The following is a 19,123-nucleotide window of genomic DNA, read 5'->3' as shown; positions in this document are numbered from 1 at the left end:
ATTGGGATGGGAGTGTCAGAGACAGTGAGATTGGCACAGGACAGAGCGGAGTTTAGGGCTGTTGTACATAGGGTCGCTATGAGTTGCAGGCGACTCGACGGCACATAACAACAACAACAACAACAATTCTTTACAGAAGACTGCTCATATTTCTCCTACAGAATGGTTTCAAACTTGGAGGTAGAATCAACACCTTACACAGTATGAGGCCAATGAATTCAAATGTCTTAGGAAACAATGACCTTAATGCAAGGACCTAAATCCAATGAGCTGTCTGGCTATTCATAAGCTAAATATGGTCAACCTCATTCATAAACAGCTACTCTCTTTGCATAAGACTAGAACAAGTAGAAGGTGTCTAAGGTATATTAATGGACATTTTAAGAGTATAGTGGAGAATATTGATCAACGTAAGGGGGAGGAAGTGCAGTTGTTATGAGTTCTGTTATTTAAAATTCCAATGGAATCCAGATTCTATGGAGGCTGGAGAAATCTTGGCAATTACTTACATAATATTATCTATCTGCTCTGCATAGAGGTTGAAAAGGTATGGAGACAGGACACATCCCTGGTGTATGCCCTTCCCAATTCTGAACCATGCAGTGTTTCCTTGCTCTGTTCTGATGACTGCTTCTTGGTTCAAGTATAAGTTTTGCATTAGCATGATCAAGTGTTCTGGGATTCCCATTCTTCTCAGAGTCAGCCACAGTTTGTTATGGTCCACACAGTCAAATGCCTTTGCATAATCAACAAGGCACAGAATAAACATTCCTCTGGTACTCCCTACTGTCAGCCAAGATCCATCTAACATTAGCCACAATATGCCTAGTACCACGACCTCTTCTAAACCCAGCCTGGACTTCTGGTAGTTCTCTGCTGATGTGCTGTTCCAGTTGTTTTTGGATAATCTTCAGCAGAATCTTGCTTGCGTGTGAAATCAATGATAATGTTCTATAGTTTCCACACTCTCTTGGGTCACCCTTCTTTGGAATGGGAACAAATATTGATCTCTTCCAGTCAGTTGGCCAAGTGGTTGTTCTCCAGATTATCTGGCACAACTTGGTGAGCACATCCAGGGCAACATCTGTTATCTGAAATACTTCAGTTGGTATACCATTCTATTCCTGGGGCCTTATTTTTTGCCATTTCCTTCAAAGCAGCTTGAACTTCATAGGCTCTTGTTCATATGTTGTTTCATTAAATTTCTCTGTGTCTGCCAATTCCTTTCGATACAATGACTCAGTATATTCTTTCCATCTTCTTTTGATATTTTCTGGATCATTTAATACTCTGCCTAAAGCATCCTTGATTATAGCAACTCGAGGTTTGAATTTGTTCTTCAGTTCCTTGAGCTTAAGAAATGCTGAGTGAGTTCGACCCTTTTGGTTTTCTGACTCCAGCTCACTGCACATTTCATTGTAATATTTTACTTTGTCATCCTGCGGTGTCTTTTGAAATCTTCTGTTCAGCTCTAAATATACTAAATCTTGAATTCTTCCTTGTGCTTTGGCTTCTCTGCGCTCCAGTGCAATCTTCAGAGTTTCTTCTGACATCCATTTTGGTCTTTTCCTCCTCTTCTGTCTTTGTAGTGAACATTTGCACTCTTCTTGAATGATACCCTTGATATTCTCCCACAACTCATCTGGTCTTCGGGTGGGCTCTATGAGGAGAAATTCAGCATCAGGATTGGTGGAAGATATATCAACAATTTGCGATATGCAGATGACACAACCCTGCTTGCTGAAACCGAGAAGGACCTGAAGCGCTTGCTGCTGAGGGTCAGGGACTGCAGCCTTCAATATGGATTGAAGCTCAATGTCAAGAAGACAAAGACTCTCAACACTGGACCAATTGGCAGCATCAGGACGGATGGTGAAGCTATTGAGATTGTTCACAGCTTTAGTCTGCTTGGCTCCACAATCAACACTCCTGGCACCAGCAGCCAGGAAATTAAAAGACGTACTGCGATGGGAAAGTCTGCTATTAGGGATCTCTCTAAAGTACTGAAGAGTGACGGTGTGTCCCTGGAGACTAAGGTGCATTTGGTACAGGCATGGTCTTTGCAATCACTTGTTATATGTCAGAGAGCTGGACAGTGACTAAGGAGGATAGAAGGAGAATTGATGCCTTTGAGCTTTGGTGTTGGAGAAGAGTGCTGAGGGTACCATGGATTGCTAAGAAAACAAACAGATCATCCTGGAGAGGGTTAAACCGGGCTGCTCCTTGGAGGCAAGGATTCTGAAGCTTCGTCTGACATACTTTGGTTATGTTATAAGGAGAGACTGGTCCTTAGAGAAGGACATCATGCTTGGGAGGGTGGAGGGCAGGCACAGGAGGGGAGGGCCCTCTGGGAGGTGAATTGATTCAGTGACTGGCGCAATCAGGAAGAGTGTGCTGGAGACAATGAGATTGGCACAGGACAGAGCAGAGTTTAGAGCTGTTGTACATAGGGTCTCTATGAGTCACAAGCGACTCGATGGCACATAACAACAACAACAACAACAACAACAATATAACCTATAAAAAAAGAAAAAAGGTACTCTGAAGTCTTCCTACTATCACACAATAATTCAGTTTAGTAGTATGAAATGTATGCCTTAACTACTGTACCATTTTAAGGGCTACCAATATGGGATTTTCAAGTGAAAAAAAAAAAAAGAAAAGATTGAGGAGTAATGTCTAATTAGGCCACAGTCTTTCTGATTACTTGATATGCATTTGAGAGCTGGACAACAAATAAGTATGACAGAAAAAGAATTAAAGCCTTTGAGTTGTGGTGTTGGAGAAGAGCACTGAACATCTCATGGTCCGCCAAAAGAACAAATATGACTTGGAGAGGGTGCAGCTAGAGTGCTCTTTGGAGGCAAAAATGAGGAGGCTTCACCTTACATACTTTGGATATATTGCTAGGAGGGGCTATTCCTTGGAGAATGATAGGATGCTGGGAAGGGTGGAGGGTTGGCAAAGGAGAGGAAGACCTTTGACCAAGTAGATTGACATGGTGACTGCTGCAATGGGCTCTTGTGTGTCAGGAAGTGTGAGGGTGGTGCAGATTAGAACAGGGTTCAGATCTTTTGTTCATAAGGTGCTATGAGTCATACTGGACTCCATGGCACCTAACAACAACTACATATGGGATTATTAAAAGCAGCTAAAAAGATTGGATAAACAATTTAGAAGGCCATGAGTTTATTTTAACAGGCAGGGAATGAGTTGGGAAAGGAGAATAAAAAGATGCCCACAAATCATGGAATTATACAAGTATATATTTGTATTGGTATAGGTTCTGCTTTGTACCCTTTTTACAACAAAAATAAGATAATAGCAAAAAAGAAGTAAAAGAAAAGTAACAGTAAATTATTTCAATATTCAAATATTTCAATAAACAGATGCTTCTCTGAGTGTGCTTACCAGTCATGCCACGAAATCTGGAGGACAGACACATAGCCAAATGACTGGAATAGATTCCTAATTATTCCCATTCTAAAAACAAGTGATCTAACAAAGTATGGAAATTACCGAACAATATCTTTGTGCAAGCAAGATCATGTTGAAGACTACCAAAAATGATTTGAATAGCACAAGAACAGAGAACTCCTAGATGTCTGGGCTGGGTTTAAAAGAGGTTGTGTAACTAGGGACCTTATAGCCAATGTTAGATGGATCTTAGCCAAAAGCAGAGAGTACCAGAAAAATGCCTACCTGGGTTTCATTGATTGTGAAAAGGCATTTGACTGTGTAGATCACAACAAATTGTGGCTAACTTTGAGAAGAATGGGAATCCCAGATCTATGAACAATCTGTGTTATGCAGATGATACAACCCTTCTTGCTGAAACTGAGGAGGACCTGAAGCGCTTGCTGCAGAGGGTCAAGGACTGCAGCCTTCAATATGGATTGAGGCTCTATGTCAAGAAGACAAAGATTCTCACCACTGGAGCAACTGGAAGTATCAGGATGGATGGTGAGGATATTGAGATTGTTCACAGCTTTAGTCTGCTTGGCTCCACATCAACACTCCTGGCAATAGCAGCCAGGAAATTAAAAGATATATTACAATGGGAAAGTCTGCTGTTAGGGACCTCTCTAAAGTACTGAAGAGCAACGGTGTGTCTCTGGAGACTAAGGTGCATCTGGTAGAAGCCATGGTCTTTGCAATCACTTGTTCTGTGTCAGAGATCTAGACAATGACTAAGGAGGATAGAAGGAGAACTGATGCCTTTGAGCTTTGGTGTTGGAGAAGTGTATTGAGGGTACCATGGACTGCTAAGAAAACAAACAGATTCATCCTGGAGAGGGTTAAACTGGGCTGTTCCTTTGGGGCAAGGGTTCTTAGGCTTCATCTGTCATACTTTGGTCATGTTGTAAGGAGAGACTGGTCCTTGAAGAGGGACATCATGCTTGGGAGGGTAGAGGGCAGGCACAGGAGGGGAAGGCCCTTCAGGAGACAGATTGATTCGGTGACTGGGGTAATCAAGATGAATGTGTTGGAGACAACAGGATTGGCACAGGACTGAACAGAGTTTAGGGCTGTTGTACATAGGGTCTCCATGAGTTGCAAATGATTCGATGGCACATAACAACAACAACAATGCAAAACCTATTCTCGGACCAGGAGGCAGTCATCAGAAAAGAGCAAGGAAACACCACAAAGATAAAATCAGGAGAGGTGTACGCCAGGATGTAAACTATCTTCATAATTTTTAATGTATATGTGGAACAGATCGTGAGACTGGACTTTATGAGAAAAATGGCATCAGGATTGGAGGAAGACTCATAAACAACCTCCATTATGCAGATGACACAATCTTGCTTGATGAAACTGAGAAGGACCCAAGGCATTTGCTGTAGATTGTCAAAGATAGGACTTCAATATGAATTGAATATTGAACATGAATATTGAAGGTCTTCAATATGAATTGAAACTCAACCTCAATAAAGCAAAAATTTCACCACTGGGCCAACTGGCAGCATCATGATGGAGAAGAGATTGAGACTGTTAACATCTTCAGCTTTCTTGGCTCCAGAAGCAAAACTCTTGGTACCACCAGCCAGGAAATCAAAAGACAAACTGCACTGGGAAAAGCTGATGTCAGAGACCTCTTCAGAGCAATGAAGAGAAATTATGTCAGTCTAGAGACTAAGGTGCGCTTGATCCAAGCAATGGTCTTTGCAATTACTTGCTATGCATCAGAGAGCTAGACAATGAATAAAGATGATAAAAAAGAATTGATGCCTTTGAGTTGTGACTTTGACTCAAGATGGAGCAGGGTTCAGATCTATCGTAGATAGGATTGCTATGAGTTGTGGTCCGGAGGGACTGGTCCTTAGAGGAGGATATCATGCTCAGAGGGTGGACAGAAAACCCCAGATGAGATGGACTGATACAGTAATAGGGGTGGTGGGGGTAGGTGTGTCATAATCGGTGAGACTGGCTCAGGACAGGGCAGGCATCAGAGCTACTGTACATAGGGTCGCTATGAGTTGAAGGTGACTCGATGATACATTAACAGCAACAGCAACAACAAGTCACAAGCAACTTGATGGCACACAACAATAACAACAACTGCAACAACTATTAGGAAATCTGAAAAATAGTCCAAAATTCAAGGTAACAAAAAAAAAGTGTGTGGATTGGTTAGAGTTATTTATTTATATAAAAAAATTCAGTATGCCCCATAATGTATGGTTTTCAAGAAAACCCCAAGAAGATGTGCTCATGATGGTGAGTGAAAAACTAGAATAAGGACTCTCAATGGTGGACAGGTTTCAGTGGAGCTTCTAGGTCAAGACAGACTAAAATAAAGGACTAGTCATGCACTTCTAAAATCAGCCTTAGAAAAAACTATGAACAGTTCTACAGATTGAACAGGTATGGAAAAATGATACACATGTTTCCTGATTTTAAACTATGCTGTGTTTCCTTGTTCTGTTCAGATATAGGTTTCGCATGAGCATACGTAAGTTTTTTGATTTCCATTTTTCTCAATGATTTGCTATGATTCAAAAAACAGCTTTGCATAGTTAATTAACATACATATACAAGTAAACTTTCCCTTTTATAATGTATAGTCTCTCATAAAGTATTATAAAGAATGCTCTTCCTTTTATATTTTTATGTTTTAAGATTAACCTATTAACATCACATCCAAAGTCAGAATGAACAATCTGAGGCTTTCTATGACTCAAATGAAATTATACTGTCATTTCCCCATGTAAACAACGTTTAAAAGTAATACAATTATTAAGGATAGAGGAAAAAATAAGTCTGACACTTACAGACTCTAAGGTGGGGGAAGGGGGGGTCAGTTGGGGGACAGGGAAATGACTCAAGGTTACCAAGAAAAAGATGAACTGTTTTCTTCACAAGGCACAGCACAGACCTAACATTCTAAAAGGGTGTCTGTTTCTTATAAAAACTAAGATTAAGCTAGTTTAACATAATATTCTAGATAAATGAGAAGTAGTCAAAAACTATATACTTTCACAACCTATCAAGCCTGAAGGACTCCAGTATGACTTAATCTGGTATTAAAAAGATAGTTTGAAGCAACCTGAAATGGCTCAGTGTAACATGAGAGGTACTAACCACCTCTGGGACATGTTTAATGAAGAGGCTTTCAAAGTCTTTCTTGATTTATAAGCTCAGATTGCCCTTCCTCCTCTAATTTCTGGCACTTCTCATAGAGCAGGTATTGTCTGCCTAGAACTTTGAAAAAAAGGAATCTGACACCTTATCTCCCTAAAGCTGATTAGAGAATATGTTCAGACCTGTGTATCTATGTGGCTATATTCAGTTTGGTATTGGTTTTAATATGATGAAACTTAAAGAAACTTGGAAAGGATCTAAGAGACATAATTTAACAAAAGGGATTATATAATTTATTAAATGACTTGTCAGAGTCAACACAGGAAATCAACTTTTTATGCAATTAACTATCATCTTATTCAGATTTATTATAACCACAGCAATCTATGCACAGGCCTGGATGATTTACGTTGAGACTAAAGAGACTGCATGGCTGTAAACATTACTCTGTGGTTTATCTCTTTTGACATCACTGTTATCTAAAGTAAAACACCAAAACCCTTGTTTACTTAAATTAGGGCATTAAAAGTACTCCAGATCCTTACACAGAATTACTCTGAATTTTAAATACTCATATTTAATTATATCTACTCCCACCTGCTCCATTCAACAACAATCTATTAAGAGATGTTAATTATTACTGTAATGATAATTTTATTCCAGGATGTTCTACTACTACTGTGACCTTAAAAAACAAATAGCAGATGATCAATAGTTTGCCAAAATTATATAAGTTTTTACTCATAAGTAAAGGCCATGGTTGTTTGCTGGCAGATTCAAGTTTGATTCTAGGCCAATACAACTCACAAGCAGCCAACACTGTATATCAGGTGAGACATACGTATTGCTACGAATATTAAACAGGCTTTAGAAAAAGTTTCAGACTAAATGAAGACTACTAAGAAGAAGGATTAATGATTTATTTAAGAAAATATGAAAGTAGAAATCTCATGGCTAACCAGGTGGATTCACAACTGACCAGAGAGTTTACACTATTGACCTCAGGTCACTGTAAGTAGAGTAGTAGTTTGACAGTCCATAGAAACAATAACAACATGCTATAATAATGTTTTAGTACTAAAAAGTATAATTACATCAATGATCTGACTATATCCTTGTGATATTGGATTGTTAAGGACTATCTTGATAAAGACTGTCTACTACTCATATGTCAGTTGTCACACATGGTTCTGTGTTGCCACAATGGTGCAAACTATGCCACCAGCATTTCAAATATCAGGAGGGTCCCTCATGGTACACATATTTCAGTGGTTTCCAGAGTAAGACAAAAGAGGATCTGGTAAACTTCTGAAAAACAATGATCAGTAAAAAGTTCATGAACAGCTACAAAGCATTGTCTAATAAACTGTCAGAGATAAGCCTTTTAGGATGGAAGATATTGAAAATATGACCTGGGAAGAGCTGCCCCATCAAAGTATAGTCAACATTAATGACTTGAATAGAATAATGCTTTCAGGGACTTTATTTGCTAATATGGTGTGATTAATAATTAGTAGGAATAGCAATAAACATCAATTAATAATTAAAATATGGAATGTATAGAATATTTTTTTCTATAATTATATTTTATTAATTTTCATAAACATTTACAGAGATTTTGGGCTTCCACTCATTCATTGTTGCACTATTCTCTCTGTATAGAATATTAATCTAGGAAAATTAGAAGTTGTAAAACATAAAGATTATATATATATAGTTGTGTATCATTGAGTCAGAACCGACCCATAGCTGACCCTCCAGCATGTTTCCAGAGATAGTTAACTACATATGAGGAGATTTGCCCATCCTTCTCCTGGGGAGCATCTGGTGGCCTTGAACCACAGGCCTTTGGGATTGCAGCATAGCTTCTTGCTACTAGGCCACGAGCTCACTCACTCATGCGCTTTCTCACTCTCTCTCTTGTATAAAGGCATTAGTGAGCTGAAATGAATTGTGATTTCTCACTCTGAACATGATAAACATTTTAGTCTATGATCGTCTTTGCTCACAGCAACAACAAATTAAAAAGGAACAATATTGCATTCATAGTTAAACATAACACATAAACATTTATTTTGAAGTTTAGTGCTGTCAGTGATAAGTTAATGACCAAAAACATACAAGGAAGACTTAATAATATGGCTATTATTCATATTTCCCTATGAACTACTAAAGTCAAAGATAAAACATGAAAGATATCTACCAACTTGTTAGAATACCAATTGACATATTTCAACAAACAGCTTCTGTCCTGAGCATTCTGACCTGGTTGCATCAAGAAATATCGGGACTGCTACATGGTCAACTGATTGGAAGAGATCTATATTTACTCCCATTTAAAAAAAAAAATAAGTCGAAACTTTTCCAATAGAGCGTAGAAAATATCAAACGATATCACTTTTATCACAAATTTTGCTAAAGATTATAATTAAAATGATTGGAACAATACACCAACAGAGAACTACCAAAAACATAAGCTGGATTTAAAAGAGGCCACAGCAGTAGGAACACCACAGTCAAAGTCAGAAGGATCTTGGCTAAAAGCAGAGAGTACCAGAACAATGTCTGTGTTTGACTCTACATAGGCATTTGACTTGTGCGGATCAAAACAAACTGTGGCTAACCTCGAGAAGAATGGGAATCTCAGAACACTTGATGGTGCTCAGGTGAAACCTATACTTGGACCAGGAGGCAGTTGTCAGAACAGAGCAAGGAAACACTGCATGGCTCAAAATCAGGAAAGAAGTGTGTCAGGTACACGTACTTTGCCCATACCTTTTCAATCTATATGTGAATAGATTATTTGGGAGGCTAGTCTTTATGAGGAGGAATGTGACAACAGGAACACGGGAAGACTCACCAACAACCTGTGTTATGCAGATGAAACAACCTTGCTTGTCAAAACTGAGGAGGACTGGAAATGTTTGCTGTATAAGGTCAAGCACTGCAGTCTTCAGTATGGATGGAATCTCAACATCAAGAAGACAAAGATTCTCACACTGGGTCAACTGGCAGCACCATGATAAATGGAAAAGAGATTAAGACTGTTAACAATTTCAGCTTGTTTGGATCCACAATCAATACTTTTGGCAATAGTAATCAAAAGATGTAGGAAATGCATTAGGAAAATCTGCTGTCAGGGATCTCTCCAGAGTGCTGAATAGCAATGATGTCAGTCTAGAAACTAAAGTGTGCTTGATCCAAGTCATGGTCTTCACAATTGCTTGCTGTACATAAAAAAATTGGACAATAAATAAGGAGGACAAAAAGGAATTGATGCCTTTGAGTTCTGGTGCTGGATAAGCATATTGAACCTTCAATGGACTGCCAAGAGAACAAATAAGTTTGTCCTGGAGAAGGTGAAACAAAGTAGTTCCTTGGAGGCTAGGATTTTGAAGCTCAATCACACATACTTTGGATATGTTGCCAGGAGGGACCAGTCCATGAGGAAAGACATCAAGCTTGGAAGGATAGAGGGACAGTGAAAGAGAGGAAGAGCCTGGATTAAATAGATTGGTATAGTAACTGTGTTGATGAGGGTAGGTTTGTTGGAGACAGTGATATTGGCTTAGGATTAGGACAGGGTTCAGAGCTATTGTGCACAGGGTCATTATAAGTCATAGTTAACGCAATGGCACATAACAACCACCAACATCTGCAGTCTGAAATTGATCAAACACACAATCATGATACACTGATAATTACTAGTGATTGAAATTCAACAGTGGAAACAAAGAAGGATCAGTTGTTGGAAAATATGGCCTTAGGGACTAAAATAATGCAAAAGATCACATGAGAGAATTTTGTATTCAACTGACTTATTCATTGCCAATACTTTTTTAAAGAACAAAGCCAGAGATTATATATAATGACCTCATCACATGAAACAGAAAAATCAAATCAGCTGCATCTGTGGATCAAAGAATACAGTTTTCAATATCAATTGCATCTCAATGACAAGAAAAAAATCTTTCTTATCACTGGACCTATAGGCAATATCAAAATGTGGTTTGTTGTTGTTGTTATGTGCTGTCGAGTCACGTGCAAATCATAGCGATCCGTTGTACAACAGCCCTAAATCCTACTCTATCCCTTGACAATCTTACTGTCTCTGACACACCTATCCCCATTACCCCAGTGTGTGAATCAATCCATCTCACTGAGGGTCTTCCTCTCCTGTGCTATCCCTCCACCCTCACAAGCATGATGTCCCTCTCCAAGGACTGATCCCACCTTGCAACATGTCCAAAGTATGTCTCTGGTGGCCTAGTAGCAAGAAGCTGCACTGCAATCCCAAAGGCACTCCGTTCGAGGCCACCAGTCACTTAGCGGCAGAAGGATGGGCAATTTCCTCCCGTGTGATTAACTGCCTCTGAAAACCCACTGGAGGGTCAGCTATGGTCAATATCATGATGCTGTTGTAGTTGTTAAGTGGCGTCGATTTGCAGGCGACTCATAGCGACCCTATGAGGGAGAGTCCTCGACGCTAATATCATGATAGATGGAGAAAATATTGAAACTGTTAATAATTTTATCCTACTTGGATATATAATCAATACCCTTGGTACCAGTAGTCAGAAAATCAGGAGACATATTGTACTAGGCAAGTGTGTAAGTTAGGGAACTCTTCAAACTATTGAGGAGTAAAGATGCCCATTCAAGAACTAATTCAATTCCAATACAGATACTAAATTAATTTTTCAAGGAGATTGAAAAGGCAATTGTTGAGTATATTTTGAGAGGAAAGAGACCCTGAATAAACAAAGCACTTCTGAAAAACATGAAGTGAGAGACTCAGCACTCCCTGACCTCAAAATCAATATACAGTGATAATAAAAAAGACAGCATCATACTGGTAGAATGACAGTCACATAGACTAATGAAACGGAATTGAGAACATAGAAATAGACCCACCTATCTGATATTTGATAAAGCAACAAAACCTATCAAATGAGGACATGATAACACTTCAACAAATGTAGATGACAAAAGAGGACTTCTACCTGAAGGAAGTTGAAACAGGAACCAAATCTCACACCACATACAAAAATCAACTCAAGGTAAAACAGAAACCTGGGGGTAATACCCCAGACTATAAAGAACATAAAAGAGAAAAAGAGATGAAACTCAGAAGGCCTAGTCTTTGGAATAGAGAGGCTGACAAATATAGCCAGAAATGCACAATCAGGAGATGATAAAATTGATCAATGAAACCTTCTAAAGATTAAATCCTTGTGTGCATCAAAACCTTTTTCCAATAGGGTAAAACAAAATTTTACCAACTCTACCAACTAGGAATAAACATTTGGCAATGCCATCTCAGATATGGGTCTCATAACAAAAGTTTACAGAATCCTACAGGGCCTCCACAAGAAAAAGACTGATAACCAAATTGCAAAATGGGCAAAAAGACATGGAAAGAACTTTCACAGAGGAAGACATTCAGATGGCCAACAGACATATGGAAAAATGCTTAAAACACCTGGCAATAAGAAAGATGCAAATGAAAACTGCAATTGAGGACAGCAGACAATAAATGCTGGAGATGATGTGGAGAGGATGGAAATATCATGTAGTGGGATTGTAAAGCAGTACTACCATTCTAAAAGGCAGTTTGGTGTTTCCTCTAAAAACTGAACATAGAAATCTTATACTGCTATGAATATATCCCAGGGAATTTAGAACTGATACACAAATGGAGATATGTATACCTAATGTTCGAAGCATTATTCACAATAACACTGAAACAGTAAATAGCATAAAAATGTAAATGGCCCAAAGGTCCATCAACAAACCAATAGATTGACAATCTGTGGTACATTCACACAAAGGAATACTATGCAGCACTAAGGAACAATGACTTAGTAAAACATTATGCAAAATTAGAAAGTTTACAGAGCATTTGCTGAGTGAACTAACTCAGTCTTGCAAGGACAAATACTACATAAGACCACTTTGTAAAAATAAAAGAATATACTGGATTAGAACAGATGAGGATAAAGAACTGTCCATAATTATGTATAATATGTATGAGAAAAATCTGGAAGAGGGGGTGCATTGAAGGGTGGTCTGAGGAAGGGGAAGGGCAGGAGGGAGTCAAAAAATGTGCAACAATGAATTAAAAAGGGGGGAAAAACCCAACACACCCCCCAAAAAAAGAAAGAAAGAGAGAAAGGGAGGGAGGGAGGGAGGGAGGGAGGGAGGAAGGAAGGAAGGAGAAAGAAATAAATCACTGGTTCTCTGAGTCAGTTTCCTGAAAGTTCCCTTTTTCTTTTTCTTCAGGTTGTAAATATGGGGTTTAACACAGAAGTCATAATACAATAGAACACAAAGACAACCTTATCATTTTCACTCACTGCCTTGGAATTGGGTCTCATGTAGAAAAATATTTCAGAGTCAAAGGAGAGAACCCCAACAGTGAGATGGGAACCACAGGTGGAAAACACCTTAAGCCTTCCTTTCCCAGAATGTATCCACATCACAGTGCAGATAATATCTAAGTAGGAGACAAGGATGAAGAAGAGAGGTGCTAGGATGTATCATCATTCCAACTTATAAAATGGCTATCCCAGCCTGGTAGATATCTGCAGAAGCCAGCTTCAGAAGTGCAAGAAGTTCACAAAAATAATGATCAGTTATATTCTGCCCCTAGTATAGGAGACACAATGTAAATGCACCGTCCCCTGAACCTACATATGTCCCAGTGATCCAAGACATGACAGCCATCTGGACACAAACCCACAGACAGCCACACCACACAGTGATGATAGGACATTACTGCCAGCAATGCACACTCTATATACTCTGCTGGAATGAAGACAGCTATCTGTACTGAGCATCTAGAAAAATAAATGGTTTTCTTCTTCATAAGGAAGTGGAAACAATGTTTGTGGAGAAATAGAAGTCAGCAAAGGACAAGTTTATGAGGAAAAAGTACATGCAAGTGTGAAGTCAAGAGTTTGTTTGGATAAGGATTATTATGAGAAGGTTCCCAAATATAGAGAGAAGTTAAATGATCAGGAAAACACAGAACCATAACATCTGGACCTTTGGATCTTGGACAATCCTAGCAAGATAAACTAACCTACCAAAATGTGGTTTCCTTTCTCCATTGATATTTATTCCTGTTAACCTATCATCAGAAAGAAAACAAACACATTCTTAATATTCAACCTCACAAATTCTGTAAATAAATGTTATGTTAACCAAGACAGAAACCTAACCCCGGCTGTAGGGTCACTTGCCACGCACAGCCATCCTCTTTGGGGTTTCCAAGGCTGACCTGAGTTCTTTCATCCTTTTGTACACAGTAGTTATGGATTCGAAGTGCTGGCTTTAGGACTAGTAACCCAACATGAAAAGCACTAAGCCATCGGAGCCCACTGTAATACTACCAAGCATACATTCTGCTAATTATTTTTAACTGACCAGGTGCCAGCTGCCTTAGAAAGCATGTTCCGCAGATTTACAGGGTTTGGCTTGTTTGCTTGTTCTTCTCCCTCATTTCATGAGTCATATGGTAAACTGAGTATTACATTAAATGGTACATAGTTTCTCTACTAATCTGGATATATATCTATATCTATATCTATCTATCTATCTATCTATCTATCTATCTATCATCATCTATCTATCTGAATGATTATATATAAATTGTCTTAAAAAATAAAAAATAGAAGAATAGCTAGTAAGATGTGTATAAATGTCTAAGGTGACAAGGAAAAGTTGAAGGGGAGGAAAAAGGGGGAAACGGAGAGAACTAGGATAACAGAGTTTAGTGGGTGGGTTGGGAGGAGGGCGAGGGAACTGGAAAGATTCAGTTGGGATTTGAAAAGATGGTGTAATAATAGGTATTGGTCAGTGGTAATTAATTAAATGGGATACACTGAAACAATGTAAATGAGGGATTATATGAAAGATAATGTATATGAATTAAATCCAAGGCAAACAAATTATTGTATATAAGTCAATTAAAAATGTGATTAAATGAGATTAAAAGTAAAAAGGGATTAAACACAAGTGTGAAAATGAGTTATTTAATATTATCCACACCAATATACAAATGTTTACATAAGTCCCAAATAGAGGGCCCAGAAAATATAATGTTTTTAAAGGATGAGATAGATAAACAGACGTTCCAACCTCTATGCACCTTTAATCCAGTTATCAGTTAAGACAATATTTAAATTTTGCCTTGAGCCAAGTCTGTTGGTTCTCAATAAATTTATTTAGAGACTATAATTATTATAATGCTTATGTTAAAGTTACTTCTCAAACAAAAGTTCTAGATGGAAATTTATTTTACCGGCTAGATGTCCAAAAAAAGCATTACATAAAACAACAAGAAAAACTAACTCAGGAAGAAGCAAGAGAATCAGTATTGTCAAGTGAAAATAGAAATCTAAAAAAAAAAGAAAAAGAAATCTAATAAATGCCCTTACCATCACTTCTTTTTTCTGCTTGTTTTGCTTCATTTTCAACTTTTTTTTGCTTTGCTGCTAAGAGTTCCTTCTTCAATTGTCTTGCTTCTTTGCGTAGTTCTTCGCTATAAAGCAACAAACAGTTACATAAGTGCATAAAATACTGAGAAAAGAATGTTGTGTAGAAGAAAAAGAAATATTAGTTTTGGGGTGCACTTAATGTTTAAAACAAATAAGGATTTGAAACGTTATCAAATTTAGTTTCTTTAAATAATACCACTTGATAATACTGTAAAATTTGACATCTTAGCCTTTAGATCTAAGCAAAAGTCTTTATGCTATTTACATTTGGAGAAAAGTACTGAACATGCCATGAATTACCAAAAGAACAAACAAATATGTCTTGGAGTAGGTGCAACCAGAGTACTCTTTGGAGGCAAAGATAATAAAGCTTCGCCTTACATACTTTGGGTCTGTTGTTAGTAATGGCTATTCCTTGGAGAGGGACATGATGCTTAGAAAGGCAGAGGGTCAGCGGAGAGGAAGATCCTCAACCAGGTGGTGTGACACAGTGACTGCTGAAATGGGCTCTAGTGTGTCAGGAAGTGTGAGGATGGCACAGGCTAGGACACGGTTCAGATTTGTTGTTCACAGGGTTGCTATGATTCATTCTTGACTGAATAGCACTTTAACAACAACAATTAGGGAAACAAAAACAATCAGAAGAGAATATTTTCTTTTAATTGAGTCATTACCAGAAAATAATATTTTCTATTAATTGAGCTTCTATATTACTCTCCCGTTCTTTTTGCTTTAAAACTAAATTTCTTAGCAATTATATCATAGACCAGGAAGGATTGTTCATCCATTTCTTAAATAGCAGGCCTCTGAAAACTATAGAATAATAGAGGGACACTATTATACTCCTCTATTAATAGTTATTGTATTAGATTGAATTTGTTTTTTTCAGTTCTTTCAGCTTTAGAAAACCCTTTTCTGACTTTGAGACTTTCTTTTTTTTTTAAAGTTTTTTATTATTATTCTATTATTTTGTGTGTGTATGTGCGTGTACTGTCAAATCAGATCTGACTAGTACAGGAGGAGATTGTCCCTCCTTTTCCCGGCAGAGCATCTGGTGGATTTGAACCGTGTGCCTCTGGGATTGCAGTGCCCTTTTCTGACTTTGAACCATGCACTGTTTCCTTGCTCTGTTCTTTCATGGCCTAAGTTTAGGTTTCACATGAGCATCAAGTGTTCTGGGAGTCCCATTCTTCTCAATGCTAGCATTAATTTGTGGGGATCTTCACAGTCAAATGCCTCTGCACAGTCATAGAACACACATAGACATTTTCTAGGACTCTGCTTTTATCCAAGATCCATCTGACATTGGCAATGATGTCCCTACTGCCATGCCCTCCTCTAAACCCAGTGTACACATCTGACAGTTCTCCGCTAATGTACTTTCCCCAAACATTTCTGAATAATCTTCAGCAGGATTTTGCTTCTGCATGAGATTAGTGATACTGCTCAATAATTTCCCCACTCCTGGATCACCTTTTTATGGAGAGAATAAATGTTTCTTCCAATCAGTTGTCTTCCAGATTTCTTGGCACAATCTGTGAGCACTTGAAGACTGCATCTGTTTGTTGAAATATATCAACTGGCCTTCCATCAATTTGTGGGGCCTTAGTTTTAACAACTTCCTTCAGAGCACTTAAACTTCCTCTTTCATCACCACTGCCTCTTGATCATATGTTCTTGCATTAAATTCTTCTGCCAGCCAGTTCTTTTTGGTACAGTGACTCTGTGTAATTCTTCCATCTTCTTTGATACTCCCTGGATCATTCAATTTTCTGACCATAGCATCTTTTAACTACTGCAACTCAAGGTTTGAATTTGTTCTTCAGTTCTTTCGGCTTAAGAAATGTTGAGCAAGGCCATTAGGGTTTTCTGACTCTTACAGTCTTTCTTGATTGTATGTTTCCATGATTTCTGACTACAAAAGTTGGTAGAAATCTTTTATTTCTTCCTCTATAGTTCCTGTGGTTGTGTATATATTTGAATGACAGTGGTAGTGGCAGGTCTTCCTTTTATGTATACAGATATAGTATTTCAGGATGGATAAAAATGGTCTTTTAAACTATGAACAAAAGTCAATTTTTCCTCCCTATTTTCTGCTGGACCTCTCCAGAGTACTGAAGAGCAACAAAGTCAGGGTGGAGACTAAGGTGCACCTGATTTGGGCTATAGTCTTCACAACTGTGTGCTATGCATCAGAGAGCTGGACAGTGACTAGGGATGATAGAAAGAGATCATGCCTTTGAGCTGTGGTTCTGGAGAAGAGTGTCGAATATACCATGGGCTGCTAAGAGAACAAACAGGTTTGTCCTGGAGAGGGTGAAACCTGGCTGCTCCTTGGAGGCAAGGATTCTGAAGCTTCGTCTGACATACTTTGGGCATGTTATGAGGAGGAATCAGTCTTTGGAGAGGGACATCATGTTTGGGAGGGTGGAGGGACAGTGCAGGAGAGGAAGACCCTCGATCAGATGGATTGATTCAGTGATTAGGGTGGTGGGAATAGATAGGTGTGTCGGAGAGTGAGGTTGACACAGGATAGAGCAGGATTTAGAGCTCTTGTACATAGGGTCACTATGAGTTGCAAGTGACTCAAAGGCACATAACAACAATAAGAACAAGATTAGTAGCAGACTACTTATGAGAAGTATCAAGTCAATGTAGTCCCAAATGCTAAACCTGCTGTAAAAGTCAATGACTTCTATCATCAATATCTCTTTGGTTCAGTTGCCCAGCTCTTTTATGCCCCTTGAGTACACTGGTTCACGGCATGGTCATCCAGAGACTCAGATCTGTCAGGGAAATGGGCCAGGCCGGTTGCAGTTGCATGTTTACTCCACATGCTTGGGCTAACTCAACAAGGTCAACTGCCACTCCTATGTTGGTGTCTTCACCCATACTCATAGTGCGGAAGTGCTCTTTTATGTTGGTCTCAGAGATGTTAATGATTTGAAAGACCAAATGTCCATAGTTTAAGTTGCTGGAAACCATTTCCCTACTGGGGAGCCACACATTAGACTGAAAAGCCAATTTTAAAAGTAATATACAGATAATGCATTCATTTTTTCAATTCCAGTGTAGTAGATCATGATTTGTGTGATACAAAATTTCTCAAGTCAATCCATCTCATCTTGCCAATGCTTAATATGGCAATATTTATGTGTTCCACTTCTTTAACAACATCCAGCTTTCCTACATTCAACTGTTCACATTCCATGTTCCAATCACTAGCGTCTGTCTGCAACAGTTATTACTCATTTGTGTTTGCCAATTAGAGGGCTCAGCCTCCAGTGCCATATCTACTATTCTAGGGGCACCCCAACAGACCAGTGCCCTTTTGGACCTGCCTAGAGGATCATCATCCCTGGGGAGTAGAGAGACAATGAACAGACAGAAGTGACTGGAGGCTTGAGTCATCCTATGGGGGGTTAATTGTGGGAGGAGAAGGTACTCGTGAGGTGAGGCAGAGGGATGGAATCACAACACATGCCCTGTGGGGAGGGGTGACACCAAATCTATTTGTTTTATAATGGTGAAGAGTCTTTTACCTACCCTTCTAGGTAAAATAGTTGTCTGTCAGATACTGTACTAAAAGTAAGCATCCAAATTAAGACAAACGAGGAAGAAATATTGGCCATCCACTTCCAAAATAATGTGTCTTTGAAAAACCTATGAATAATACGATCAATAGATTTCAGAAGAGACTCTGAAAATTACACTACAGTATCTAGAAAACAAAACAAAGGGAAGAGATGCTGAATTAAAAAACCTGAATAGAAGATTTCAAAGGAAAGCTCAAGAATATAAAGGCAAGTTTTAAAGCAGAATGTGAAGAGAACTTGGAGAATAAAAGGTGAAGACTCAATCAGCTTTTTTCAGGACTACAGAACTGAAAAAGTCAAGCATCAAACTGCAATACTTGGGGATGCCATGGGCAAAATTTTGCATGACCCAGGAAACACCAAAAGAAGATGGAAGGGATACACAGAATCACTATATCAAAAAGAATTGGTTGACACTGAAATATTTTAGAAGTACGA

General features: G+C 38.6%; 1 protein-coding gene across 1 annotated transcript in view; it reads right to left on the bottom strand.

The window, feature by feature from the left end:
* The window catches only part of CWC27 (CWC27 spliceosome-associated protein homolog (S. cerevisiae)), a 288,670-nt gene that overhangs the window by 129,462 nt on the left and 140,085 nt on the right, over positions 1–19,123 (bottom strand). The window contains exon 10 of the mRNA XM_006899364.1: positions 15,030–15,133. Within this exon, the coding sequence (XP_006899426.1) occupies positions 15,030–15,133 (104 nt within the window). The remainder of the gene's footprint in view (positions 1–15,029; positions 15,134–19,123) is intronic.

The sequence above is a fragment of the Elephantulus edwardii genome, unplaced genomic scaffold (assembly GCF_000299155.1).
Source record: "Elephantulus edwardii isolate Elephantulus edwardi_28Jun2011 unplaced genomic scaffold, EleEdw1.0 scaffold00254, whole genome shotgun sequence".
Lineage (NCBI taxonomy): Eukaryota > Metazoa > Chordata > Mammalia > Macroscelidea > Macroscelididae > Elephantulus > Elephantulus edwardii.
Note: the sequence above shows the minus strand (reverse complement) of the source record. Positions and strands in the feature narration are given on the sequence as shown.